The 23650-nt window shown below is 55.5% G+C and overlaps 11 protein-coding genes across 12 annotated transcripts; 4 read left to right on the top strand and 7 right to left on the bottom strand.

Annotated features, from left to right (window-relative positions):
• Positions 1-51: 51 nt before the first annotated feature.
• H310_05479 (hypothetical protein) lies at positions 52-2005 on the top strand (the record flags this gene model as incomplete). The annotated part of the gene is made up of 2 exons (XM_008870211.1): positions 52-351; positions 419-2005. The coding sequence occupies 2 exons, from the start codon at positions 52-54 to the stop codon at positions 2003-2005; spliced, it is 1887 nt and encodes a 628-aa protein (XP_008868433.1).
• Positions 2006-2299: 294 nt separating this feature from the next.
• Positions 2300-2759, bottom strand: H310_05480 (hypothetical protein; the record flags this gene model as incomplete). Its single annotated transcript, XM_008870212.1, has 4 exons — positions 2300-2385; positions 2432-2497; positions 2547-2604; positions 2656-2759. 4 exons carry the CDS (start codon positions 2757-2759, stop codon positions 2338-2340), a joined length of 276 nt encoding a protein of 91 aa, XP_008868434.1. The 3' UTR covers positions 2300-2337.
• A 75-nt stretch (positions 2760-2834) lies between these two features.
• H310_05481 (hypothetical protein) lies at positions 2835-3771 on the top strand (the record flags this gene model as incomplete). The annotated part of the gene is made up of 5 exons (XM_008870213.1): positions 2835-2887; positions 2939-3048; positions 3104-3238; positions 3288-3414; positions 3483-3771. The coding sequence occupies 5 exons, from the start codon at positions 2835-2837 to the stop codon at positions 3769-3771; spliced, it is 714 nt and encodes a 237-aa protein (XP_008868435.1).
• An 812-nt stretch (positions 3772-4583) lies between these two features.
• On the bottom strand, positions 4584-6986 carry H310_05482 (aspartyl/glutamyl-tRNA(Asn/Gln) amidotransferase, B subunit). Its single transcript, XM_008870214.1, has 8 exons — positions 6531-6986; positions 6096-6484; positions 5968-6042; positions 5732-5917; positions 5560-5665; positions 5410-5510; positions 5226-5357; positions 4584-5170 (listed from the first exon to the last, which is right to left on the bottom strand). The coding sequence occupies exons 1-8, from the start codon at positions 6958-6960 to the stop codon at positions 5027-5029; spliced, it is 1563 nt and encodes a 520-aa protein (XP_008868436.1). The 5' UTR covers positions 6961-6986; the 3' UTR covers positions 4584-5026.
• A 97-nt stretch (positions 6987-7083) lies between these two features.
• H310_05483 (hypothetical protein) lies at positions 7084-8829 on the top strand. The gene has a single exon (XM_008870215.1). It carries the CDS (start codon positions 7160-7162, stop codon positions 8171-8173), a length of 1014 nt encoding a protein of 337 aa, XP_008868437.1. The 5' UTR covers positions 7084-7159; the 3' UTR covers positions 8174-8829.
• On the bottom strand, positions 7100-8933 carry H310_05484 (hypothetical protein). The gene has a single exon (XM_008870216.1). The coding sequence runs from the start codon at positions 8797-8799 to the stop codon at positions 8344-8346; it is 456 nt and encodes a 151-aa protein (XP_008868438.1). The 5' UTR covers positions 8800-8933; the 3' UTR covers positions 7100-8343.
• Positions 8934-9454: 521 nt separating this feature from the next.
• H310_05485 (hypothetical protein) lies at positions 9455-11228 on the bottom strand. The gene is made up of 3 exons (XM_008870217.1): positions 10350-11228; positions 9937-10287; positions 9455-9880 (listed from the first exon to the last, which is right to left on the bottom strand). Exons 1-3 carry the CDS (start codon positions 11181-11183, stop codon positions 9701-9703), a joined length of 1365 nt encoding a protein of 454 aa, XP_008868439.1. The 5' UTR covers positions 11184-11228; the 3' UTR covers positions 9455-9700.
• Positions 11229-11515: 287 nt separating this feature from the next.
• H310_05486 lies at positions 11516-15472 on the bottom strand. 2 transcript variants are annotated; one of them, XM_008870218.1, is made up of 10 exons: positions 15402-15472; positions 15104-15356; positions 14762-15047; positions 14109-14714; positions 13455-13999; positions 12697-13383; positions 12227-12644; positions 12039-12173; positions 11827-11993; positions 11516-11782 (listed from the first exon to the last, which is right to left on the bottom strand). In XM_008870218.1, exons 1-10 carry the CDS (start codon positions 15463-15465, stop codon positions 11548-11550), a joined length of 3396 nt encoding a protein of 1131 aa, XP_008868440.1. In that variant the 5' UTR covers positions 15466-15472; the 3' UTR covers positions 11516-11547. The 2 variants fall into 2 exon arrangements, with proteins under 2 accessions (XP_008868440.1, XP_008868441.1); XM_008870219.1 differs by having other exon boundaries at positions 14762-15356.
• A 211-nt stretch (positions 15473-15683) lies between these two features.
• H310_05487 (hypothetical protein) lies at positions 15684-17391 on the bottom strand. Its single transcript, XM_008870220.1, has 4 exons — positions 16988-17391; positions 16866-16932; positions 16652-16818; positions 15684-16595 (listed from the first exon to the last, which is right to left on the bottom strand). Exons 1-4 carry the CDS (start codon positions 17361-17363, stop codon positions 15769-15771), a joined length of 1437 nt encoding a protein of 478 aa, XP_008868442.1. The 5' UTR covers positions 17364-17391; the 3' UTR covers positions 15684-15768.
• A 570-nt stretch (positions 17392-17961) lies between these two features.
• Positions 17962-18681, bottom strand: H310_05488 (hypothetical protein). The gene has a single exon (XM_008870221.1). It carries the CDS (start codon positions 18660-18662, stop codon positions 18135-18137), a length of 528 nt encoding a protein of 175 aa, XP_008868443.1. The 5' UTR covers positions 18663-18681; the 3' UTR covers positions 17962-18134.
• Positions 18682-22108: 3427 nt separating this feature from the next.
• Positions 22109-23635, top strand: H310_05489 (hypothetical protein). Its single transcript, XM_008870222.1, has one exon. The coding sequence runs from the start codon at positions 22179-22181 to the stop codon at positions 23400-23402; it is 1224 nt and encodes a 407-aa protein (XP_008868444.1). The 5' UTR covers positions 22109-22178; the 3' UTR covers positions 23403-23635.
• The last annotated feature ends 15 nt before the right edge of the window (positions 23636-23650 follow it).

Below are 23650 nucleotides of genomic sequence, written 5' to 3' on the forward strand. Positions count from 1 at the left end.
GTGTCCGGCGTGAGTTTGCCGGCCTTTTGGCTCGCCACGTACGCATGGGACATGCTCTTTTACTCGATTCCGTGTGGGTTTGGCCTTCTCGTGATCTATCTGTTTGAGATCACGCCGTTTACTGGAAAAGACTGTACTTCCTGCGCGTCGCAGCCGTTTGCGGCCGTCGCGGTCGTGTTCGTCGTGTTTGGGTTTGCGCTCTGCTCGTTCTGCTACTGCCTCACGTACTTGTTTCTGGACGGCGCGTCGTCGCAGACGTACGTGATCATGGTCAACATGTTCTTGGGGGTCGTGTTGATGACGATTTCGCAAGTGCTGGACGTGATCGAGACCACGACCGAGATCAACAAGGTGCGTTCGTCATGCCACTCGACAACTTTATCTTTGTCACACCTCATCGATCGTTCTTCTACTCTAGTCGCTCAAGTTCATCTGGCGCCTGTCCCCGCTGTTCAACCTAGGCAACGCCCTCAACAACTTGAGCTTTCAGAGCCTCCTCAACGGCCTCTTCTCGTCCACCAGCTCCAAGAGTTCGTTCGACATGGACGTAACGGGGTGGGAAATCGCGTACTTGGCAGTCGAAGCCGTCGTTTTTCCCGCGATTGCGATCGGGATCGACTATGCGCTGAGTTTTCCCAAAATCAAGGCCCTGATTGCAAAGGATCCCTTCGTCATGGATGGCCCTGCAACTGTCGACGACGATGTGAAAGCTGAGGAAAATCGCGTCGCGTCTGGTGCCGCCAACGATCACGCCGTCGTGATCAAGAACTTACGAAAGGTGTACAAAGGCGGGAAAGTGGGGCTCAAGGACTTGTCGGTCGCGTTGCCAAAAGGCGAATGTTTTGGCTACCTTGGCATCAACGGCGCCGGCAAAACCTCCACGATGAAGATCCTCACGGGCGACAGCCTCGCGACCTCGGGGTCCGCCATGCTCGGCGGGTTTGACATCTTGTCCCAACAGTTGGAAGTGCGCCGATTGATCGGGTACTGCCCCCAGTTTGACGCGTTGATCGACTTGCTGACGGTCCGCGAACATTTGGAATTGTTTGCGGCCATCAAGGGTGTCCCCAAGCAGTTTGTGAACGACACAGTGATGAAAAAGATGGACCAAATGAACTTGAACGACTTTGAGCACAAGCTGGCCGGGACGTTGAGCGGCGGGAACAAGCGCAAGCTGTCAGTCGCGATTGCCATGATCGGGTCGCCTCCGATCATCTTCCTGGACGAGCCGTCGACGGGGATGGACCCGGTGTCCCGTCGGTTCATGTGGGACGTCATCGCGGACATTTCGACCCGTAGCAAAGAATCCACGATTCTCCTCACGACGCACAGCATGGAAGAGTGCGAAGCGCTGTGCAGTCGCGTCGGAATCATGGTAGGTGGCGCGTTGAGCTGCCTCGGGAGCATCCAACATTTGAAGAACCGGTTTGGCGACGGGCTCATGATGCATGTTCGCGTGGCGCCCGTGCTGTCGGCCGACGTCGACCGCATGATGAGCGAGTCGTCGTCGTTTGCTGGCATGTCCACACTAACCAAGGAACGCCTTGCTGAAACGTGCGCGGGGCTGGGCAAGCCGCATCGCGCGGAACAAATCCACATGGATCATGCGACGGGGTATGTGCTGGCCGAGTCATTGGCGCGCAACGATTCGATTCGCGTGCACGACTTTTGCGCGTGGTGGTTGAGTGAAGACCGCTTCGACGCCATGGCGGCGTACCTGGGCCAGAGCTTTGGCGAGCCGAACGTGTTGCTGCTGGAGCGCCAGAACGACGTGTCGCGGTTCAAGTTGGTGGGCGCCAAGCACTCGCTGGCGCTGTCGAATGTGTTTTCGCTCATCGAACGGGCCAAACGAGACCTGAATATCAAGGAGTACACCGTGTCCCAGACTACGCTCGAGCAAATCTTCAACAACTTTGCGGCCCAGCAAACGCAAGAAAAGGGCGTCGCGCGCGGCGTCGAGAAGCTCGCGGGCATCGACGACAACTACCACGCCATGCATACTTAGATGGAATTGTGTAGGGCAAATGCGTGAGTGTTTAAGTCGATACTTCGTGAGATGAACGCCTCCGTCGATTGTGTACACTTTGGGCGAAGCTACAAGCCCAGTTCTGTCGTCATGCTGGTGCAAGTCACATCAAGATGCTTCTTCCTCGCACGCAGACGTTCGCCGTTCACCGGTTCATTCGATAGCGTCTGCTGATGCATTACGTCAGCGACAGGGACTTCACAACGAGTGCGGCACAATGCGATCGCGATGCACCCCACTCAATGCCTTGTTGTCAAAGTGTCGGTATTGCGGCACGGTCAGAACTCACGTCAGTCACATTGCGTATTCCGTTATGTGCTTGGCTCCGAGCTATTCAACGACCGCGCTTTCTCCGCCATCTATGTGATTGAACATGAACACTCGCACGTCGAAGGACTGTCGGACCTTCTCCTGGACTTGCTTGAGGCATTCCCAGCCTGCCAATACCTTTCGAGCGATCACTTCGGAGTCCTGAGAACCAAACATCGTAGTCAGTGAAAGGCACGATGCCATGGTCTACCGTGTCTAGGCGGGATTGTTCAATCTCCATGCGGGCATTCGTGCTCAATATCTTGGCCCTGTTTCGAGTCGCCATCACACCAAGAGGCAATCGCGTGAGACATACTTACCATGACTCTCCTTTCTCATTTGGCCACTGGAATCGCCGCGCAGTCCGAAGAATCTCGCGGTACAGTCGCAGAACTTCCGGCTTGGACTTGACGTGGCGAGTCATTTTCAAAATGAATCGGTTCAACACACTAATTGGGAGTTCACACTATTTCAACGGTGTCAAATCCCGTCGAGCAGGATGGCGTCACAAACGGAGGCCGACATGACGATCGTGCCGTTCTCGTACACAAGGTAGGAGCGGAACGAGATGTAATCTTATGTGTGCTCACGAGCTGTGTGTAGTCCTTTCCATGCAGGGCACTTAGACGCTGAGCGCTGGTTTCATTTGGACAATATCAGCATCCTCATCAAGCAAGCATGGAAACCCGATGGACGTGGCGGCACCGCGTTGGGTTTTGGAGCCCATGTGTACAACGCGGCGGTGATGCTCGCATTCTACATCCACAGATACGCCTTCCTCTTTATGTCCTTCTCCTAACGTCCTTTGTTGCAACATCACGAACCCTTCCATTGTCCGACATCGACGCGTGCTGGAGCTCGGCTGCGGCACGGGTTTGGTGGCCATCGCGGCTGCACATGCAGGTACGTCCTTCGATAGACACATAATTTAGTCGTCTGGAGCACTGCGTAGGAGCTCGTGAAGTAGTTGCGACCGACGGCGATGACCAAGTCGTGGAGTTGGCCCAACTCAACATCGACCTCAACACCCCTTCGGAAGCCTCATCAACATTTTCATGCAGCGCAAGGAAGCATTTCTGGTGCTTATGAACTTGTTCCACCACGCGGTGGAACCGCGCTTGACGCTGACTGCATGTTGGCATGGCAGGGGCGAAGATTTGGACGCTGTCGGCGAATTTGACGTTGTTCTTGGGGCTGATATCATTGCGTGCCCGTATGAATCGGCGTATGAGGCGCTGGTCGTGTCTCTGCAGCGGTTTCTGGCGTCGACGTCCACGGTGGCCTTGATCGCGTACAAGCAGCGCCATGGGTCGGAGGCCAAGTTCTTCTTCCGGCTTAAGCGCGAGTTCACCGTCGAGATCGTGCCCAAGGACGACTACCACCCCGACTTTCGCCACGAGGGCATAGACATTCTCCACCTCGCGAAACGAGTGTAGTTGCATGGATCTTTCACCGATGGTAGTCGAAACGATTGTTGCGCCGATCATAGAATCCTGCCACAAGTCCACCTGGAGACGATTGCGATTGCCCCCCACACGAGCCGATCGTCATTTCACTTCGCCACGTCCACTCACGAAGCTGCATGCTTTTCAGGCCACAAAGCCTCCATGTGTTCAAATGACGCCATCGTTGAATGTCGTCGTGTTGGCATGAATGCAAATTAACAAAGCGGCTACATCCGCATGACGACCATCCTTGGGATGCTAGCAGCGCGCGCCATTGTCGCCAACACAACGCCTTCCATGCCTTCGTTGCTTGGCTGTCTTGCGCCCGAAGTGATGCTCATGAAACTATTCAACACTCAGACACGAGCGCCACGTGTGTGGATTTCGGCACTCCATCCTCGCCACTGGATTCGTCACGTGGAGAAAACGGTGCGGCTACTTGGTATCCCGTCATGCAGCAACGTACGGGCTCCGACCGTCGTCTTGCGCTGCTACTGTCGGAGATGGGAGCAGGGAAGGGCGTTGGCACCGCCATTGGTGCATGGCAACCGCGAGAAGCATGCAGCACGTCACGACTACACCGATTGTGGCGCCAAGTTCAAACGGCGACATCTCGACCGAGCCCATCGGGGAACTCGCGGCGGCAGCGCGGCAATCGCAGCTGACCAGCACACCTGCGTGTTGGCGGAAAGATGTTGTCCACTTCTCTGCAGATCGCAACGCGGTGTGGCGAAACGGACGGCGAATTCACCCACCAAACCCGTGGATCCCACGCGAGCCAATCACGTGACTCGATTTCCGAACGGTCACGCGACCCTTGAGCGGAAGAGATCTTGCGGGGGCCGTTTGCTCGTCGGGCAGGTCGTCGGCTGCAGTGGCGAGTTTGGATTGCCCAGCTGACGTGAAACCTTCCAAGTGTTCCCGGTGCAGCATTGGTACGCCAACCCACCTCCCTCACGACGGCCAGGAGGGTCCACGACGTGAAAATAGAGGATATATTGTCCGCTGCGTGGTAGCATGCACTTCTCACCCTCCGTCAAGAACACGAAGCGCGCCTTTCGACTTGCAGCCAGAGCAATGTTTGTGAAATTGCTTAGCTGGTTGGACTCTACATGTACCTGAGACCACCTCAACCATCCTTGCGATATCGTGTCTGCGAATGCGTGATGGAATGTGCAAGGCACGTTCGAACTTCTACGATTGCGATGACGATTCATTTGATCGCGGTGGGACGTCGGTGGGATGCTCAAGGGGCCAACAACGAGCGCAGGATCGCATTGACTTTTTCCGGGTGGGCCCGACCTTCCGTCTCCTTCATCACTTGGCCGACGAAAAATCCAAACAGCTGCGACTTGCCTTTCTGAAATGCAGCCACGTTCTTGGCGTGTTTCTAAAAGCTTGCCATGAGAGATTCCGCAGACGTTTTTCGATGGCGCGCCACGTACGGGGTTGGATACGATCGCTTGACAGTACTGTCGAAGGGCGTCGTCGTCCGTGATGAGCTTCCAGCCGTGGCGCTCGACAATGTCGAGTGGTCGCGCTGTTGTGTCTTCGTAGTACATGTGCTGGATCAAGTCCTACGCATGCCCACCACACGATGACATCCACATGCGTGGCGATTCTGTGCACCTTGGCGATTTTGCCCGAAATCGTCTCGTTCACAATCAAGTCGAGCATGTCACCGAGGCGGGACGGCGTGACGGGGCTCTCATGGATGTTTGTGTTGGTAGCTACAATCCGAGCGGGATACGCATCGTACGACTTCCTCAATGGTCGCACCTTTGAGCAGCGAGAAGAGTTCGTTCAGGACCCAGTTGGCCGCGAGTTTGTGCGGACGGCCCTGCGCCACTTGCTCAAAGAATTCGACAGCATGCGGCGTCAGCACCTGCCATGCCACACACACACACATCCATGATGAGAGTTTTTCATCAATAAGATGGCATCGGCATACCAAGACAGAGCTCTCGTACGCCGTGAGACCGTATTGTTGGACGAGACGGGCCTTCATTTGGTCTGGCAACTCGGGGAGACTCGCTTTGGCGTCGGCGACAAAGGCGGGAGAGATCACAAGGGGCGGCAAGTCGGGTTCGGGAAAGAACCGGTAGTCCTTTGCCCCTTCCTTGGACCGCATGCGTTTCTGCAACAACAACCTGTTTCAGAGACCTATCGTCATGGAATCGGTGGCACCGTCATGCCCGTGGCAGCATCAAACGTTCTCGTCTCCTTTTCAATGGGTCGCCCCGTTGTTTCGATGTGTTGCACCTGTGCGTGCCAAAAAACATCAGAGATCCATCACTTGACCAAGGGAGTCCTACCTGCCGCTCCATTTCGTACTCGACCGCACGCATGAGGTGCCGGATACTATTCATGTTCTTGACTTCGACGCGCTCACCAAACGGTGCCTCGACGTCCGACTTGGGCCGCACGCTCACGTTCAAGTCGCACCGCATCGATCCGTCCTCCATGTTGCCGTCGCATGTTCCGATGTGGCGCAGCAAGTGCTGCACTTCGCGGAGGACTTGGCCCGCTTCCGCCGCGCTGCGAAGATCCGGCTCGAACACGATCTCCATTAGACCGGTTCCCGCGCGGTTCAAGTCCACATGCGTTGCGTCGAGCGTGTGCAAACTCTTGCCAGAGTCTTGCTCGATTTGGATGCGGTTGATGCGCACTTGCCTTTCGATCCCCTCCTCCACCTCTGTCGCAGCTGTGACGAAGAAATATGAGCTGACGAACGAGCCACGATTGCATACCTGCGAGTTGTTTCTGGGCAGCGTTCTTTTCCTTTCGGCTAGAAAAGTTGGTGTTGCGCGCGGCCACATCGTTCGACGAATGCTTGACATGGAACTTGAGAACGCCATTGGAAGCGATCGGAGCTCGTTGCTGCGTGATTTGATACCCCAGCGGCAAATCACAGTAGAAGTAGTGCTTTCGCTCAAACACGCTTTGCAGGTTCACGTCGCTCTGCAACGCATGGGCCGTCCGTACGGCTTGAGCTACACACGCCTTGTTCACAGAAGGCAGCGTTCCCGGCATGGCTGCGTCGAAGAATGACACGCGGCTGTTCGGCAAGAAGGAAGCAGCCTTGGATGCAGCACTGGATCCAGAGAACAGCTTCGACAGCGACTGGATCTGCGCATGAATCTCAAGGCCGACGCAAACCTCCCATTTCGCCGCCGACATGATGGCCACGACCAAGCTAGCTGAGCACCAATCCACGCAACATTGTCAACAGAAATTATCCGTATCCGGTTAAAACAGATAATGCGGACAACAATATCCGGATGCCGGCAGAAGTGTGTTGATGCAGAAGTTTGGATGACGCTGCGTGACCAAGTCTGATGCCTCGGCCATTTCCGGAGCGACTGGGTCCCGCACAGCCATGTCCACTCCTTCCACCATGCAAGCGATCGACATTACCACACCTGGCGAGGCGAGCGTGCTCCAGATTGCCACATGCGACACGCCGGTGCCGCGTGAAGGTGAAGTGCTCATCAAGGTGTACGCGGCTGGCCTGAATCGCCTTGACATTTTGCAGCGAAAGGGTATTTACCCTCCTCCACCTGGCGCGTCTTCTATTCTTGGCCTGGACGTGGCCGGTGAAATCGTGGCATTTGGACCTAGCACCGAGGAATCATCGGGGTGGAAGCTCGGGGAAAACGTGTGCGCGCTCCTGTCCGGTGGTGGGTATGCCCAATATGCCATCGCGGTGGCGTCGCATTGCCTTCCCGTGCCCAATGGATGGAGCTACGTTGAAGCTGCGTCTTTGCCGGAAGCGTTCTTCACCGTCTGGAGCAACGTGTTTCAACGGGCAAAACTGAGCGGCAACGACACATTCCTCGTCCAAGGCGGCAGCTCCGGGATTGGTATCACGGCGATTCAGTTGGCGAAAGCGTTCGGCCATCGTGTATTTGCCACGGCGGGGTCGGCCAAGAAGTGCCGCGAATGCGAGGCGTTCGGCGCGGACGCGGCCATGAACTACCGGGAGGAAGACTTTGTCGCGGTTGTCAAGGCCGCAACGAATGACCGTGGAGTCGACGTGATCTTGGACATGGTCGGGGGCGATTACATTCCACGTGAGATTGAAGCGTTGGCTAACGACGGCCGCATCGTGATGATTGCGCTCCAGCGCGGTGCCGCGGCCCAAGTGGACCTTGCACAAATCCTCCGCCGGCGACTCACTCTGACAGGGTCCACCCTTCGAACGCGTGAAGTGCCGTTCAAAGCAGCCATTGCGGCGGACTTAAAGACCCGAGTGTGGCCGTTGCTAGAAGCCAAGACCGCCATCAAGCCAGCGGTGTACAAGGTCTTTCCTCTCAAGGATGCTGCTGCTGCTCACGAACTGATGGAGACCAGCGCCCACGTCGGCAAAATTGTGTTGCAAGTTATTCATTAAGGCGGCATCGAAACAATCTGCATTCCGCTGTGCACCGGGATGCCGCGGGCGTCACTAGTTGAATGCTGTCGTCCTGGAACGATAACGCTAGTGATTGTTTGGCGCAGCTGTGTGCGACGGCATCGCCTCCAGCTTTGCGTACAGTTGATACATGATAGTCCAATTCGTCTTTATGACGTGCTTGCAAGGTCGGCGGCGTGCGACCGGTGGGCATTGATGCGCTTTTGCCGCCGAGCCTGTCGTTTCGCTTCGAGTTCATCGAGGGTGGCAAGGCGGGACTTTCGTATGTCGATGGCGTCAAAGCAAAACCGAGCGATTTCTTTTCTCGAGTAGCTGGCCGCCTGGAGCAAGTTCATGCGTTCGTTGTGGTCGAACTTCCGCACCCGACTGCGCTTGGACGCCCACGAGACTGGTGACGTCAAGTCGATGTGTTCTTTGCGCGAATGGCGGCGCGCGAGACCGATCGGCGGTCCCGTGTCGGCAGGCACTGCGCTGCCACCGTGGTCCAAGTCAAACACGTATATGGTGGCGGTCGTGAACTCCAATCGCTTCATGGACGGCGCGGGAGCTGGCTCGGCGACACCGGCGCCGACCGTCGTCGTGGTAGGAAGCGGCGATGGCGGCATGGAGGGCCACCGGCGTTGGGCGTTTTATTTGTTTTCGCAAGTGCGCCATCCATCTGTGCTGGTGACGACGTTACAGCTCGCCAGATACAGAATCGCCCCATGCATGGGCATGGGACAAGAGGGAAACGACTCGCGGTTTGTATGCGACGGGTGCTGCGTGCACGATTTTTGTTGGCTGGCAGTATCAAGGTCGAGAGGTTCATCGGGTGGAGGTTCTGCGCCGCCTTCGTGAGCCATGGCGCGTGGTGCTTTCGGTCGACTCGCGTCCGGGTGCATCTCGTTACCCTCACCGAGGCGGCCGGCGGCGCATCGTGCGACCTGTTGGCGTGGAGATGGGCTCTAGGTGGGGCCAGACCATCACTGCTGGTGCGACCCCAGTGTTCCTACGCGAGTTCAATTCCATGACGACGCAAGAGGGGTTTCGTTGGGGATGCACGGAGGTGTGGCTGTCAGAGCGTCCGGCGCTGAAGCCGGTCGTGGCTCCCATGGCGAGCGCAATCGGTGTGTGTGTTGCCTACGATGTTGATGGCAAGCTCCCCGCACCTTGCAATTCTACATACCCTTCGCTCCTCCATCGAGCTAGACAACCCACCCATGCCATGCTAACACGGGAGTGCGCTAGCCGATGGCGCCTACCCCTGGAAGAGACGAGAATTCGACCCTTGTGCATTCGACGACGGTCAGCTCTAGAGACCGACCTTGAGCGTCCATAGTGGCTAATTCGCGCCGTCACCCAATCCAGGCACCACCAGTGCGCCAGTGTGTGGAGAAGCCTAGCTTTTCCTGTCTGGGTGCGATATCAAGGCAGCTCCCTTCCTTCGAAGGCATAGACGCAGCGCAATTCGAACAAGGTTTAGTGGAGCGCGATTTGCGAACTGTCCCATACATCGACACGCGGCCGTTAGATGACGCCTGGAATGAAGACGGCCTTGACATGCTTCGTGTACGCATTCCAGTCGTCGCCGTACTTTTCCCGACAACTCGCGTCGTCGCGCAGCGCGCGATGTCCCAACAGAATCGCAAAGTAAATCGCGTAGTAGTACGGCATGATGCTGGCCGTCCCCGTGTACGCACACCACGCCTGCCCAGAGGATAAATATGCGATTCAACACACATCGCATCTGTCGTGTGCCTTACCAAGCCCATGAGCCAGTCGCCCGTGTAATTGATCTTCCTGGCCATGCCCCACCACCCCGAAATGAGGAGCTTCGTCCCGCGTTTGGTCGGCATCCACTTGAGGTGCTGCACGCTGTCTCCATTCGGATCTGTGCGGAACGCGTCCTTCTGCGCGTTCGCGCCGCGAAAGATGACGTACCCCAACACGTTGACCACCACGATCGCGACCACAACAGGCATGCTCAGGTTCGGGTCTCGATCGACAAGGTAACGCGCTTGCAACGAGTACGTGAACGGCACCCACGTGAGATCGCCAAACGCGAGCATGTACCCGAACCCGTCGGTCGTGATGTCCATCGTGGTCAGGACGCACTAGGCAGCACGTTTGAAGTGAGGAGTTGATGGAGAGGGAGGCAATCATCATGGTGGAGGACCTTTTCATGCCACAGCGCATCCCACACGTAGAGGATCTGGAAGAAGACGACGCACGCCATCGAGAGCGAGACTGATCCATGGAGATCATACTGCTTGACCAACATGCCCAAGTTGAGGACGGCCCACCCGATGAGGCCCGGGCGGAGTTCGCAAAAGTACTTGAGATCGAACGTCCCAGTGTACCGCGTGCGAAAGTTGAGTTCGCGCCCGATGAAGAAGTTAAATACGGGGGACGGTGACATGCCTTGCTCAGCGCATAGCACGTCCGGGCGCCGAAACGACACGACGTAGACGAAGACACTGATCAAGAGAGACAGGAGGATGGCCCCAACGGCCAACTGAAGGTAGTGGTCGTACGCGAACGTCAACAGCGCCACGCGCTGGTAGTGGCCTCCCGCGACGATCGCCAACGAGAGCCAAAAGCACCTGTGGCCGTTCACTTTGTACACCAGTCGGTTCTTGGTTGGAAGCACGACGCCGTGGTGGAACTCGCCCGGCACAACGCGTTCCAACATGACTTGAAACACAAACCATCCAAACACGACCGCAATCGCGTTCGTGTCGACCAGGTCGTCCCACGACAAAGTCGTTGAGAGTTGCGTCCAGAGCTCGCCAACGTCGTACCGGTTGTCGAGGCAGTACGTCGCATTGCAGCCCGCAAACAGGAAGACCACCACGACGGGCAAAATACACATGATGAAGAATGACCCGACAGGGCCACCAAAGTCGTACGGAAATGGCTTGTCAGTAGGTGCTTTCGAGTGGCTGTGGGGCGCCGAATTCCCGGCGGCGGCGGCAGGTGGAGTGTTCGACTTGGCCTTGGTCCGCTGCATGGTTGCTTTCCAAACTGTGTCTGTCCCCGTTGCGCGTCATTCGAGTGATTACCGCGATTTCGTTATCCGGAGGCCCAACTTGATCATATTAGACGTTGCTTGCTACTTCGATATCGCTCATAAAAAGGTTAGATTTTTCCAATATTGCGCGTATATTCAAAATTATTTGTTCAACAATATGTACCTTGGTCCATCCCCAACTCGACAAGAATGCCGCGATGGCCGTTCTCTCGACGCCTGAATGAATCCCATGAGCCCTCATCGGCGCCTCGGCATGCCATTGCGATGACGAGTGTAGCTACAAGTCCGCCCTGGCGCGGTGTCGCTTGGAATACCATCAAAACTTTGTGGTGGAGGATTCAGTTTATGCAGTGCCATCGCCTTCATAGCGAAGGTAGAGCTCTTTCCCCACAAGAAAGCCGACAATCTCGGCCATGTCGTCGTCACTGAGATACGGGCGTAGCACGCGCACGCTGTCGAGGTACAACTCTTTGCTCCATGGACACGTGTGAATGCCACGGTAGAACACCTTGATAGCTCCTTGGACTTGACCCGCTTGGACTTCAAAGCGCAAGTATAGCCGCCACAGGAGTGCCGACCTGAAGGAGGTAAGCCCGCTGAGGTGGAGCTGCGAGAATGGTACCCGTGGGAGCGCCAACTGACTGAATCCAACGCATCTTCGAACACACGACGAATGCGAGAGATGGCAACGGGACCCCACTGATGCAGGGCACAGCACGTGTCTGCCACGTCCAATTCGTTGAATCTCTTCAACCGGTAGACTTCGCCGAGGAGTCCCATCACATGCGCCTACATCCCAGTCTTGCATGTCGTCCCAATGCCTTGGCAACTTACCATGGGGGATGCTGCGTCGAAACGCAGGCGGCTTGCGGTCACGGCGTCCTGCACAGCGCGACGAACTTGCTGGCTCATGGAATTCTTTTGCTCGGCGTCGACAAAGAGGTGCGCAAAAACGGGGTGCTCCGGGACCTGCAACATGCATGCACCCTTCGAAACCATGTCCATGAATCGGGATGGCGTACCAGTTGCATGGCGAGCTGCGTCACATGGCGCCACTGCCTTGGCGAACAGGTACCAGCAAGTTGGAGGAACTCCAGGTACGCAGCTAAGAGCCATTCCAGGGTTGCTCGCCATGCATTTGGCTCCAGCATTCGCGGTTGGTCGCGGCAATTAGATCGCGCAACGTCGATGGCTTTTCGAAAGTGCTTTGACGCCACCGCAAAGCCTTCCATGGCGTGCACGACCATGGCGTGGGTGTACACGACGTACTGCAGCACGGGGCGAGTTGTGGTTGTGTGAGTTGCCATGGCATGGTCCATTTGCTGCTGCAAGCGGAGTCGCACTTGTCGCTGGAGGGACGGCGACACGATAGAGGCAAAATCCGAGTCGCCATTTTTGTCGCGTTTCTTGCAAACTTTGGCGAGTGATTCATTCGCATTCCTGCGACAACATCGCGTGAGCTGTCGCCTCCAAGCGCTTCCATGGAACGTACTCGGGGTAAAATGCTTTGGCCACGAGATACACACACCTCCACACGGCGCGACTTGTCCACAGCACAGTCGCGTCCATCAACTCGGCGCGGAAGCGCAGGAAGAGAAATCGGTGCTGTTCCAACGACGTCGACGGCAACGACTCGATCGTTTTGTCGCATATGCGAACGACCTGCTTGACGTTTTGCAGTCGCCATTCCATGGCAGCGTACTGTTCCCACAGCGCCATGTCGGTCGGTGCCGTCGCGAGCAGCGATTTGGCCAATGCCCGGGGCGCGTCCGGGCTGTTCAGGTGCAAGGCGAGGTGCGTTTCGAATTCCATGAGCAGCGCATGCTCCCGCATTTGCCACAGGAGATGCCGAACATGCATCACCTTGGATGGGTCATGTAGGGTATCGCGGGACACAGTCAGCGAATCATGTAGTACTGTGTGCAACAAAGCCAGTCGATCGCACGGCGGCGGGGAATGCCCTTGAAATGTCCGAAAGCACGTGGCGACGATGGAATTCGAAGCCACGTCGTCTTGATAGAGCCATTGCAACGCTTGCAAAGACAGCCGACCACGGACATTCACGCCGACCAGGCCCAAGTGCGACAGCAAGAGCTCTCGGTGCCACACCGCTGGAACGTGGAAGAGAAATGGTTGAATTTCGTCGAACAGCAACACGCGATCTGGCTGGGCCTCGATCCTACAAATGTACAGGTTGACGGTGAGTTTCAATGGAATGTGCCGACGAGGAAATGCCTGGTGATGACTCACAAGGGGGCATGGTCTGGGTTGCGTGGATGGAGCGGGCTCCATTGCGTGGCATGAAGCAGCGACTCCTCTTTGAGCAGTTGAACATGCGGATCGTTGTTTGGAACGACATGAGCTCCCAAACGCTCGTCGTGGTCGGCGATCAAGGCCATCGTGGCATCGTTCTTGGCCTTCTTTTGCACAGGAGCCACCGGTCGATTCGACTTGAGTTCGTGCAAGATGCGTTCGTATTCAGCCGTGTCTTGGGCGTCTTGGATCGGGATGCGATACCCGTGCAAGTTACTCCACACGTACTCATCACCTTCTTCCCGGGTGTCATGGCTTTCGTGGTGGTGGACGCCATGTCCTTGTGGATTCAGCGTATCACTGGCTTTGTCGTCCGGGCCGCGATGGCGAGCGGGGTCAACCTCCTTCAAGTGCAGTGGAGGTTGCATCGCAGCGACTTCGTCCTCCACGTGGGTCTCCAGCATGGTCATGTAAGAGTGCATGGACGGTAGCAATTGGGATGCATACGATGGATCCACAGTCGGCACAGTCGACTTAAGTTCCTACGGCACAAAAGCAATTCCAGTGAGTGAATGGCTCCCACTTGACTTCACTCGCGTTCAAATCCCACGCAAGAGGATAGCAGCACTGGCAGGCAGTGCTCATTCGTACCGACTGGTTTTGCCAAGAGGCCCATGCAACATGGCCGGCTTCACCAAAGCGCGGCAGATCCTGGTCCCAAAACACCTGGAAATCCTTCTTCCTTTGGTCGAATTCCACGTGTGTACTGCATAGCGACGACGGCATGTTGCAGTTGAACTCCATCAGTGCCTGCATGAGTCCAACCGCTCGTTCGGTGTACCCGCTCTTCGCCTCCAGCGTGCAGAGAAGCGTAAAGAAGAGCAAAAGGGTCGCGCTGACGTCGGCGGTCGAAGCTTGCAGCGTTTGAATCACTCGGGCGTACAGGTTGCGCATTTTTGGCAGTGAAAACGCACTAAACTGTTCTTGAGTTTGCTGGATCAAGAGCAGCCAGAGCAGTTCACTGTCCGGTGCGACATGGAGATGCTGCTCCAACTTGTGTGGCAATTCGTCGGGAACAGTCAGCGCCATGAGCCACGTGATCTGCTGTAGTTCGACAGACGTGGGGTTCGCCGCCTTGGCCTTTTCAAGGATGGAATATTGCTTTTCCAGCACCACGGACCGCTGCTTGTGCTTGTTGCGAACGAAAGCGCCTTCTCGCTCCTGGGCTGCCATGTACTTGATCCAGAGAGAGACGTTCTACCAGACAGATAGGTGAACGAGGGGAACCTCTTCTGACAGCGTACTGTCGGTGCCGTCCGAAGGGCTTCATTGAATCGCTTGGTTTCAGTCGTGACGAGAGCTTCCAGTCTCTGGTTGTCGGTCTGAGCCTCGTCATCGTCTGCTTCGTTGTCAAGATACGGCTCAACAGGAATGAATGGCGCCGACATGTCAAGTGGCTGTGCGGTCTTGTCAGTGAAGTTGACCCGACGATGGTGGACGTGTTGCTTGAACTCTGGATCAAAGTACCGCACGATCGACGACGCGTCGTCGTTGTCGGTGTGCTTGCGACGTCGCTTTGCAAGGTGGTACCTGCATTTATCCCGAGGTTAGATGAGGTAGCTACGAAATCTAAGGATTGGAGGGACCTTGGGATGTCCTTTGCTGCGAGGGTTCTGTAGAACAGGTTGTCCTTGTCTCCGCCATGATCGATTTCAAAGACAGCGCTTTCCTTTCGAGGGGGCAGTGGTGTTCTCCGAGATTCGGTGGGCCGTGGTATTTCTGGCCGAGCTGTCACGACCTCTTTGGACTCGGCCGACGTTTCGAATGCCTCCTCATCGTTGCTATCGTCGTCGTCACTGATGTAGGTATCTGCATAGGTCTGTCCGACATTAAGCCAATCTACGCAACACATGAGCTGCTTGGTATGATATTCAGCGTGCTTACCGCGCTTCTTCGCCTTTGACTCGACCTGCGGCCCCGCCGCGCGAGCAACACCCGACGAAAACATGGTGAACTCCTTCAGCTTTACGGATAACGACTTTGAACTTTTTTTGCGAAATCGGCGCAATATTTTGGATAACTTCTGAAGAATTTGAAAATTTCCTTCAATTGGTTCAGCGGCAAGTCGACTGCTTAAACTCCAAGCCCACTCACGTTGACGCTCGTCACTGCGACGTCAGCGCGATGGCGACGTCGATGGCACGCCAGTACAACAAAAAACGTACAGGGCAGCCGGTGGCCATGTCGACGATGGTTGGCGCGGCACAATAGTGCAATGGTCCAGAGCACCTTGTAGCTCACGTCGTAATTGTTACAGGATATCTGACTGCACCGTGAGCTGTGCACTGACTGCAGGCTGAGGAAGGGTAGCTAGCGGAGTGTTTGGGGCAGCCTGTGCACTGAAAACAGGCAGAGGAAGGGCTGTTGATGGAGTGCTAGGGATGAGTTGTGTCGTTGGAGCAGGCTGTGACGTGGAGGTCGATGGTGGAGAGTTTGGGGTGGCCTGTGAGCTGGCAACGGGTCGTGGAGGAGTAGCTGGTGGGGTGTTTGCCCTCCGCACGGACTTCTCATATAGCTTTTGACGGAGGCACTCCTTTTGGTATCGTTCGAGATCCTGCGCTGCCAAGATGAGACATCTTGTGCGAACTTCCATCGGCGACTGCTCGTAGATCGCGCGAAGTCGGAGGTCGTCGAGGCCCGATCTGTCGGAATACATTCGCTTAAAAATGTCGAAGTCAGTCAGGGATGGCGTTGGCTGTGGCGGCGGTTGGCGAGGCATGTAGACGCTGGAGTGCCCTATTGGCGGCCGTGGTGGCGGTGATGAGTTTGGTTTCGAAGGAGGTGTTGCGAGTGACGACGCGAGCTGCGCACGGACGGAAGCCTGATTTGGCAACGGAGATGGCATGCCAGTGTCAACTCTTCGGCGCTTCAAGAAATGCTCCGCGACAGTGTGCAGCGGAGCGTAGTTGGATAAGTCACTAGCTGCGTCGGACTTGAGAAAGCCTGGCGGGTCAAAGGACGGAAACAAGCTTGGAGCTGTGGAAGACAACCCAGATGAGGTAGCCCGAGCGGATGCACTTGATTCTGAGAGTGCGTTGTTGGTTGTAACAACTGACGAGGGTGGCTCTGCCTTTTGTGCTGCGACGATGCACCGAAATGGGAATTGGTGCGGGCAATATCAAGACATATCGTACCTTTCGCACGTTTGTTTGCAAGGAATTCGGCCGTGGCGTTGAAATCTTCGACGTCCGAGTCAGAAGCGAACTCGTCCTGCCCAGAGGGTGCGGTCGACGCCGATGTATCCATTCCCGTGCTAGGAGCTTGATCATACGCTAAATACTTCCACAAGTCTTGACACTCCCTAAGCATGTTGGAGTTGACGCGGGGTTCGTTCAAGTCGAGACCGACCTCGGCTTTAGGTGGAGCTGATGTTTGTTTAGCAAGCTGGCGGATATTTCGATCCAGTTGATCGCCACTGTCAAAGCAGGGCACGTGAGGTCGTCCTGAAAAGAAAATTCGAGAGTCCTTACCCGGTGGCGTATCCCCCGACATCGCAGTCGAGGACTCGGCATTGTTGCTCATTTGCTGAGCGATCTCCATGCACATGAGGTTGGCGTCACCGACCAAGTATTTTCCCAAGATACGATCGAATCGTGTGGTGTTCATGGAGGCTTTTCGAATTGGAAGGCATTTCCCTTCGTTTTCGCCATCTCCACGCGCGGACAGCTTCGGTGAGCTGTCATCGCTTACGTTCTCGGCAGCGTGTTCGTCTGAAGCACATTCGGCCGTTGTTTGATTCGAGGGAGAGGCAAGGGCTTCTGTGTTTTGTTTCTGCGCTTCCTTTTCAGCAGTCTGTCGTCTTGCGCTGTGACGTGTGTTGACATGAAATACGGGCGGCGGTGCCATCGGCGGCGGCGCTTATCCGCAACGTTCCTTACACACTGCTTCTTTTTGACCAATCGCAAGATTCCATTTTCAGCGAATCAAATCAATTGAACCCACTTGGATATAACGTACTTCTCGACCAATTGACGACTCCAACGCGGCAACTCAACCAACGTGGCAGCACGCTCGCAGTCGGCCGTCGCGCAGACCCACGTCATGTGCACGCAATCTGTTGGCATCAAACCTGACGCTGTAGTTTTTGATCCCTGTCGCTGGTGCACAAAGATGATGTGAGCATTCCATCACGGCGGCAATCTTTTCCCAGGATTCATGGTAGGTAACCTCTGGTATATGCATGCCTGGAGGGGGGGGTACATTACTTGGTATAGACAACAAAACTGAAGATGCACTCGCATTGTCGGTTTTGTGTATTGATCTCGTTGAGATGAATACACAAAAATTGCCAAGTGTGGATGGGGAATGCCTCGGGAATATTTTGCCTTGACTGGTTGAATGCTGTAGGAACCGCGTGCTCGACACGTGCGATCGTGTACGAATGAGTACGTCGTGCATGGCATGAATGGTTTGTGTGCCCTGCGAAGCCAGGGGGGTCGAGTATTTGTGCAAGGACCGACGACGCGCCCTCAATGGCCTTTGCAACACCCCGCGGTGATGCGAAGGTGCCCATCATAGAGGGGAACGACGAGCGTGTAGTCCATTTAAATTATTGTGTGTGGGCAACAACGCTAAGGCGAATTCAATTAGTCGAGTCGGGACCAAGAGAAGCCGCGGCTAAAGGACGTGGAACGATGTCGAGGTCGATGGGACGTCGTCCGTCACGTCCGTATAGCTATCCAGGAGGAACGGGATCATCACGTCTGGCAGGATGTCTTCAAACGGATGAAGCAACTGCGGCGGGGCCGTCCCGAATGCGTTGCTGTGGGCACGCATGACCATGGACGCCTTGGGCTGGAGGACGCCTTTCACTTTGAACGCAGAGATGCGCTCCCGTCGATGAAACCCTGCATCTTTCTTCTTCCGATCCAAGCGCCGCTGGTTCTCGTTCGCCTTGGATCGATGGAACGTACACAATTTGTGAAGCAACCCGTTCGCCTTGACGTGCCTCTGGTTGTTGCATTTCCCAGTTCTGTACAAGCACGTTTTGTGCTGCTTGGACGATGATGGGCGTGCTTTGGACCTGCCCTTTGTGGGTTCGCGTGGGGCTGGCTCGCTCTTTGTACGGGGGGACATGAATGAAAAGATGGTCTCTGCCCTCGGAAGCGTGCGCGGCGTCGTGAAGGTGACATCGCCGCTCTCCATGGACGTAGTTGTCGGAAAAAGCAAAAACGATCAATGACGGGTTGGTCGTGGCGAGAGAGGTGGTCCATGCCTCCGCACCCGTCATCTCTGCACGGACAAATCCATCGTTCTTCGTATGTCGTGTCCAACATATACCATCCATTCCGACATCCACATGACGGCACGTATTGTTGGCGGAGATCTTGATGGGCAAGATCGGCACATTTTCGAACGACGGCACTTTGTGCTTCTCCGTTTTCTCCGAGTAGCCTCGTAGCGAAACCAGGACGGGGGATGCCTATGTAGCCACCAAACCGCGTGAGGTATGAACGTCAAACGCCAGCCAGCCACACGGACGTCTAACGTGGCGATACCTCGACTATCACCCGACGCCCATTCAACTTGCGTCCGACACTAGCCCCCCCCCTTCCGCCCCCTCACGACGCGGCCAGCACGGCACCTTTCCAGGGCTACTCATATCGCACACGCTGGAAGCCAGCGACCCGGCGTGGAACTCGTTGGCAGCAGAATAGTGCTGTTCCGTTCTGGCTTAGACCTGTGAATATCGTCGTCGACTCGAGCTTCACGACGACCAAGAAGGCATGAACGCGATCCTATGCACCTTCAAGTACTTTGAGCACGTTGGGGAGACACCCCACTTCGCCCCGGCGTCTCTGCATTCGCCCAGTAGGCGTAGACGGATGGATCCCCCAGTACGACATTTGGAGAGTGGGAGGGGGCGATCGTGGAATCATGGGCAAGGGGGTAGTGGGGGTTGAAGAGGATCAAGCGAGCTCTTCTTGCACGACGGGAGGAAAGCAACTCTTACACAGAGGCGAGCCGCACAGGAATCTGTCGATGTGCCCGCACGAACAATTGGCACGTGACCACGCCACGGGCGCTACTCCCGGGTAAATGCACGAAAGGTCACGTTTGTTGAAGTTCAGGATTGGACTGGTTGGAGGGGACGTCCCGACCTCAATATGTGACATGGAGATCACGTCGCTGTGGGGGGACAGTCGCCAAGTGCAGTCTCGTTGCTCGAGCCTCCGTCGCCCCCAAGGGACTGGCAGGGAGGGGGGGTTACTTGAGGAACACGAGGTACGTTCATGCATATCCTGTCATAGAGATTCACGTAACGTGGTGCATTGCCCTGCCACAGCGAATTGTTCTTTTATGCAGTTCGGGCCGCCGGAGAAAAGACGCGTCTTGTGCGGGCCATGCGACAATTCCACGAGCGAGATGCAAACGAGGGGATGCTTGTCATTCTCTCGTCCACGTTTGTGTCCAGCGCGATGGCGCCCCTTCCGATCCGAGTTTCTTCGCGGTGTGTCCAGAAGTAGTCTCATGGGAACTGGACGCCGTTCAAAAGGAACCAGCCAAAGCCCTCCTCGCGTCTGCTCCACAGATGTGGAATTCATCATGCGTTGACACGTGATCGTGATCTCCGACCATTTGCGACATTGATGTGCGAGGAAGTGGATGAGGGAAGCTCCTGGAAGATGCGCTAGGGTAGCACCGGTGGGCGGGAAGTACTGAAGGAGCTGCATGGCTCACCTGGCATTCCTGTCGTGTGTCGGAGCGATTCAGTGATGTCTGTCATGGCTTCGCCTGCTTGTGACGAAGACGAGTCCGTGTTCGTTCGCTGCCCTTGACAGTCCCCGATTCCGCAAGGGGGGTGAAGAGAGTGGGTGCATAATACGGGAGAAGGGGAACGAAACCATGCGAACGTACATGGAAACGACGTTGTCTGAAGGGTTCTTGTGGCCGAACTGAGCTCTTAAGCACGTGCATGACGTCGGGGAGCAAACAATAATCATCTCGAAGTACACGAGTAGCACTTGGTCATTTTCATCTCGCGCAGTGCTCGAACTTATGGATGCCCTATCGGCCTACGCAGTCACGTGTCGCCCGCCACGAACGACATCTCCATTCCACTAAACCTGTGATTTGGATATGCGCCGAGGTCATCGATTGCTTCGACATGCGATGGACCAACTTCCAGGACGAAAGCAAGTTAGGTGCGTACATTTGTCAGGGTTCGACGCACAGCACACGTATTTGGAGATTGCGTCGCTTCCACCGAGTCTGTCGACGGCGGCCATCGGAAGCTTGGTCGTTGGGCGGAGTTTGTCGAGTCCGACCGAGATCACTTCGGATAAATTGCTTTCATTTTTGTAGGAAGTTTTGTGAAATGTCCAGCTCTTGCTGTGAATGAATGTGCTCGTGCTGGTTATCCGGATATGTCCACGAGACATACACCCGCATGCAACTTGCTTTGGTGCCCAAGATGAACAGCGAGCAAGGAATAGTACCTCCTTGTCGTCGCTGCTTTGTAATGCACGCTTCGCGTGTTCCATCCCACAGCACGCATCTTACCCTCTTCAAAGGTTGACCAAGGGATTTTCATGCACTGAGGGCTATTCTTCATGCTAGCAGCCCTTGCCAAGTCATGTCACACCATGCCAGTGGCATGGTGTGACATGATTTTTGTATACTAGTACACAGCTCCTTGTTCGCGATCGTCATGATGGACAATTGGCACAACGACACCCTGCGCAGTGCGGTTTACACCTCGAGAGCAATGTCATTCGTGCTGCTTCTCCTTTCGTCCGTGGTGGTTCTGCTCGTGGACCAATTTGAAGTCCGCGTCATTTTTGCGATCTTGACGTATGCGCCTGAGCGCACTTCACAACCGAAATTTTCATGTGCTTGTAGGTGGTGGTGCAGCCAGCGGTCGTGGCGCCTGATCCAGTCCATACAATTGCCACCTGATCCAGTCCATACAATTGCCATACCCAACTTCCTTGGTGTCCCTTTAAACAAACAATCCATTGGATAGTGCAGCTCGACGTGTGATGCTCCTGTAATATGCCTGCGGAAGTTTAGACTTTGCGACAAAGGCTGCCTTGCTCGTGAGGCAGTTCTTTCACTAGGCCAAGCGACTGGTTCTGCGTGACTGGTCGTCGTTGCCGAAAATTGAAGAAGCAAGACAATCTGTTGACATGGTACGACAATCTGTTCACCGATTCGCTCCCAGCGATAGGTACTTCAAGAGCACAAGCAACGGACGTCGTTGCTGCCGCTTATGAGACGCACCGCGCCCACGCTCCAAAGCGTGCTTTCGACTGCCTGCATCAGTGTCAACCTCGGTGGTGCCGCTACGTGTGCCGGTTTTATACTGTCGTGCCAACAAATTGGTCAAAATAGTTCTACCTCGTTGGATATTTCCAATACCCAAACGTGTGGTTGTGGCGGTGATATTTTTACCTCATTCCGTGTCACAAGGTATACAAAACCTTAGTATAAAAATAGCCCCGAAATCTTTCGAGGTTTCACTTGGAACGAGTATTCGCCGCCGAACGACACCCTACCCCCGGAGGGATTCTTGAGCCAATCAGATCTCGTTAATGATAGATTTGGCCAATCAGCGGGTGAACGGCAACAAAAACGAGGCAGCTGGTACATTCGCTAAAAAGAAACGCAACCAACAAGCCAGTCCGCCGCCGCCCGACGCTGCGTGTCTAGCCCAGGAACATGTGCCGTCCGTTGGAAATCCAAGGAACTCTTGGCGGGACTTTATCGACCCAGCTACCCCCGCAATCCAGTGACTATGCCGCGTCCTCTCTGACGAAGGGAATGATGCCGCCGATGGACATGCAGTCCATCCACCCGATCCCATTTATGAACCCGATGATGATTGCGGCATACCCAAAGCCCACATCGTTCGAAGTCATGATGCAGCAATCCACTCCCTCCTCGATGTACTCGCCGATGATGATGATGAACAACCAATTTCAGTCCGCCACAAACCATTTGGATTCGGACCCGAGCTCCATGCAAGATTTATTGGAATATGCCCTCTTCAATGACGAGTCGAAGGATGGCGATGACTCCGACCTCGAAGTCACGGAAGAATTCGACAACAAGGAAATCGACATTTTGTACACGTTTTTAATGGACCGAAGCGGTCCGTCTGCATACAACTCGACTCCTGTGAAGGCACCCGTTGTGCTTCCGAACACGTCAGCTGTCGACCCAAATAGTGGTGTAATCTCGTTGAACCTTCTCGACGAGTCTCCTTTGGAGGCCTACCTGGATGGAAACGACGAATTTGACGAAGATCTCCTCAACATGCAACTTGTGGCCCCTCCTCAATTTGACACTCAAACCATGATGAAGAGCTGTGATACCGACTCGTGGACCGACGATTCCAGTGAACTCGCAAGCGACAAGAACCGCCGTTTGTGCAAAATGTCGGGCTGCCAGCGACGCTCGCGCTCGCATGGGTTGTGCATCTCCCATGGAGGTGGCCGCCGATGCGCTGTCGAAGGCTGTGGCAAGAGCAGCCAGGGCGGCAACTTGTGCATCAAGCATGGCGGGGGCAAGCGTTGTGAGATGGAAAACTGCAATCGTGCAGCTCAGTCCAACAATCTCTGCAAGGCTCACGGCGGCGGACCCCGCTGCCTCTTCGAGGGATGTGACCGCAGCTCTCAGGGTGGTGGCTACTGCCGTTCCCACGGAGGTGGCAAGCGCTGTCTCTTCGAAGGGTGTGACAAGGGAACCCAGCGAGGTGAATTCTGCGCATTGCACGGCGGATCGCGCCTTTGCGGCGTATCAGGGTGCATGCGCAACGACCGCGGCGGGGGATTTTGTGCGACCCACGGGGGCGGCAAGCGGTGCCGCCAAGAAGGTTGCGACAAACCTTGCCGCCGTCGCGGCATGTGCTCTGCCCACATTCGCCTTCTTGACGAAAAGTAAATCATCATATTTTGGGTGCATCACAGCACCCAGAGGGTATGAAGAAGAAGAAGAGAGTGCACCCGGCTGCCCTCCCGGTGTCTTCGCAGTGTTTGTATATTTTATTCACGTCCACCATTTCAATTCTCGTCGTCCTTTGCGTTGCGCGAGTTGGCTGAGCATCCCATCAGTGAATATTTCGATTATGGGATATTCTCAAATATATCTTATCAAGAACCTCAATTCGTTTCCAAAAGATTGTATCCTTC

This window comes from Aphanomyces invadans, assembly GCF_000520115.1.
Source record: "Aphanomyces invadans strain NJM9701 unplaced genomic scaffold supercont1.9, whole genome shotgun sequence".
Classification (NCBI taxonomy): Eukaryota; Oomycota; class Saprolegniomycetes; order Saprolegniales; family Verrucalvaceae; genus Aphanomyces; species Aphanomyces invadans.

Coding starts and splice junctions, on each gene's coding strand:
- H310_05482 (XM_008870214.1), bottom strand. CDS start 6,960: ATGTCGGCGGCGAAATGGGAGGTTTGCGTCGGCCTTGAGATTCATGCG. Junction 5,666..5,731: donor CGTACGAGAGCTCTGTCTTG/GTATGCCGATGC, acceptor GTGGCATGGCAG/GTGCTGACGCCGCATGCTGT. Junction 5,358..5,409: donor TTTCGGGCAAAATCGCCAAG/GTGCACAGAATC, acceptor GGGCATGCGTAG/GACTTGATCCAGCACATGTA.
- H310_05483 (XM_008870215.1), top strand. CDS start 7,160: ATGTCCACTCCTTCCACCATGCAAGCGATCGACATTACCACACCTGGC.
- H310_05484 (XM_008870216.1), bottom strand. CDS start 8,799: ATGCCGCCATCGCCGCTTCCTACCACGACGACGGTCGGCGCCGGTGTC.
- H310_05485 (XM_008870217.1), bottom strand. CDS start 11,183: ATGCAGCGGACCAAGGCCAAGTCGAACACTCCACCTGCCGCCGCCGCC. Junction 10,288..10,349: donor ATGCGCTGTGGCATGAAAAG/GTCCTCCACCAT, acceptor CGTGCTGCCTAG/TGCGTCCTGACCACGATGGA. Junction 9,881..9,936: donor GCGACTGGCTCATGGGCTTG/GTAAGGCACACG, acceptor TCCTCTGGGCAG/GCGTGGTGTGCGTACACGGG.
- H310_05486 (XM_008870218.1), bottom strand. CDS start 15,465: ATGTTTTCGTCGGGTGTTGCTCGCGCGGCGGGGCCGCAGGTCGAGTCA. Junction 14,000..14,108: donor CCTCTTGGCAAAACCAGTCG/GTACGAATGAGC, acceptor TTTGTGCCGTAG/GAACTTAAGTCGACTGTGCC. Junction 13,384..13,454: donor AACCCAGACCATGCCCCCTT/GTGAGTCATCAC, acceptor GTACATTTGTAG/GATCGAGGCCCAGCCAGATC.
- H310_05487 (XM_008870220.1), bottom strand. CDS start 17,363: ATGGCACCGCCGCCCGTATTTCATGTCAACACACGTCACAGCGCAAGA. Junction 16,933..16,987: donor GTCGGGGGATACGCCACCGG/GTAAGGACTCTC, acceptor CTGCTTTGACAG/TGGCGATCAACTGGATCGAA. Junction 16,819..16,865: donor CAGCTCCACCTAAAGCCGAG/GTCGGTCTCGAC, acceptor CAACATGCTTAG/GGAGTGTCAAGACTTGTGGA.
- H310_05488 (XM_008870221.1), bottom strand. CDS start 18,662: ATGGAGAGCGGCGATGTCACCTTCACGACGCCGCGCACGCTTCCGAGG.
- H310_05489 (XM_008870222.1), top strand. CDS start 22,179: ATGTGCCGTCCGTTGGAAATCCAAGGAACTCTTGGCGGGACTTTATCG.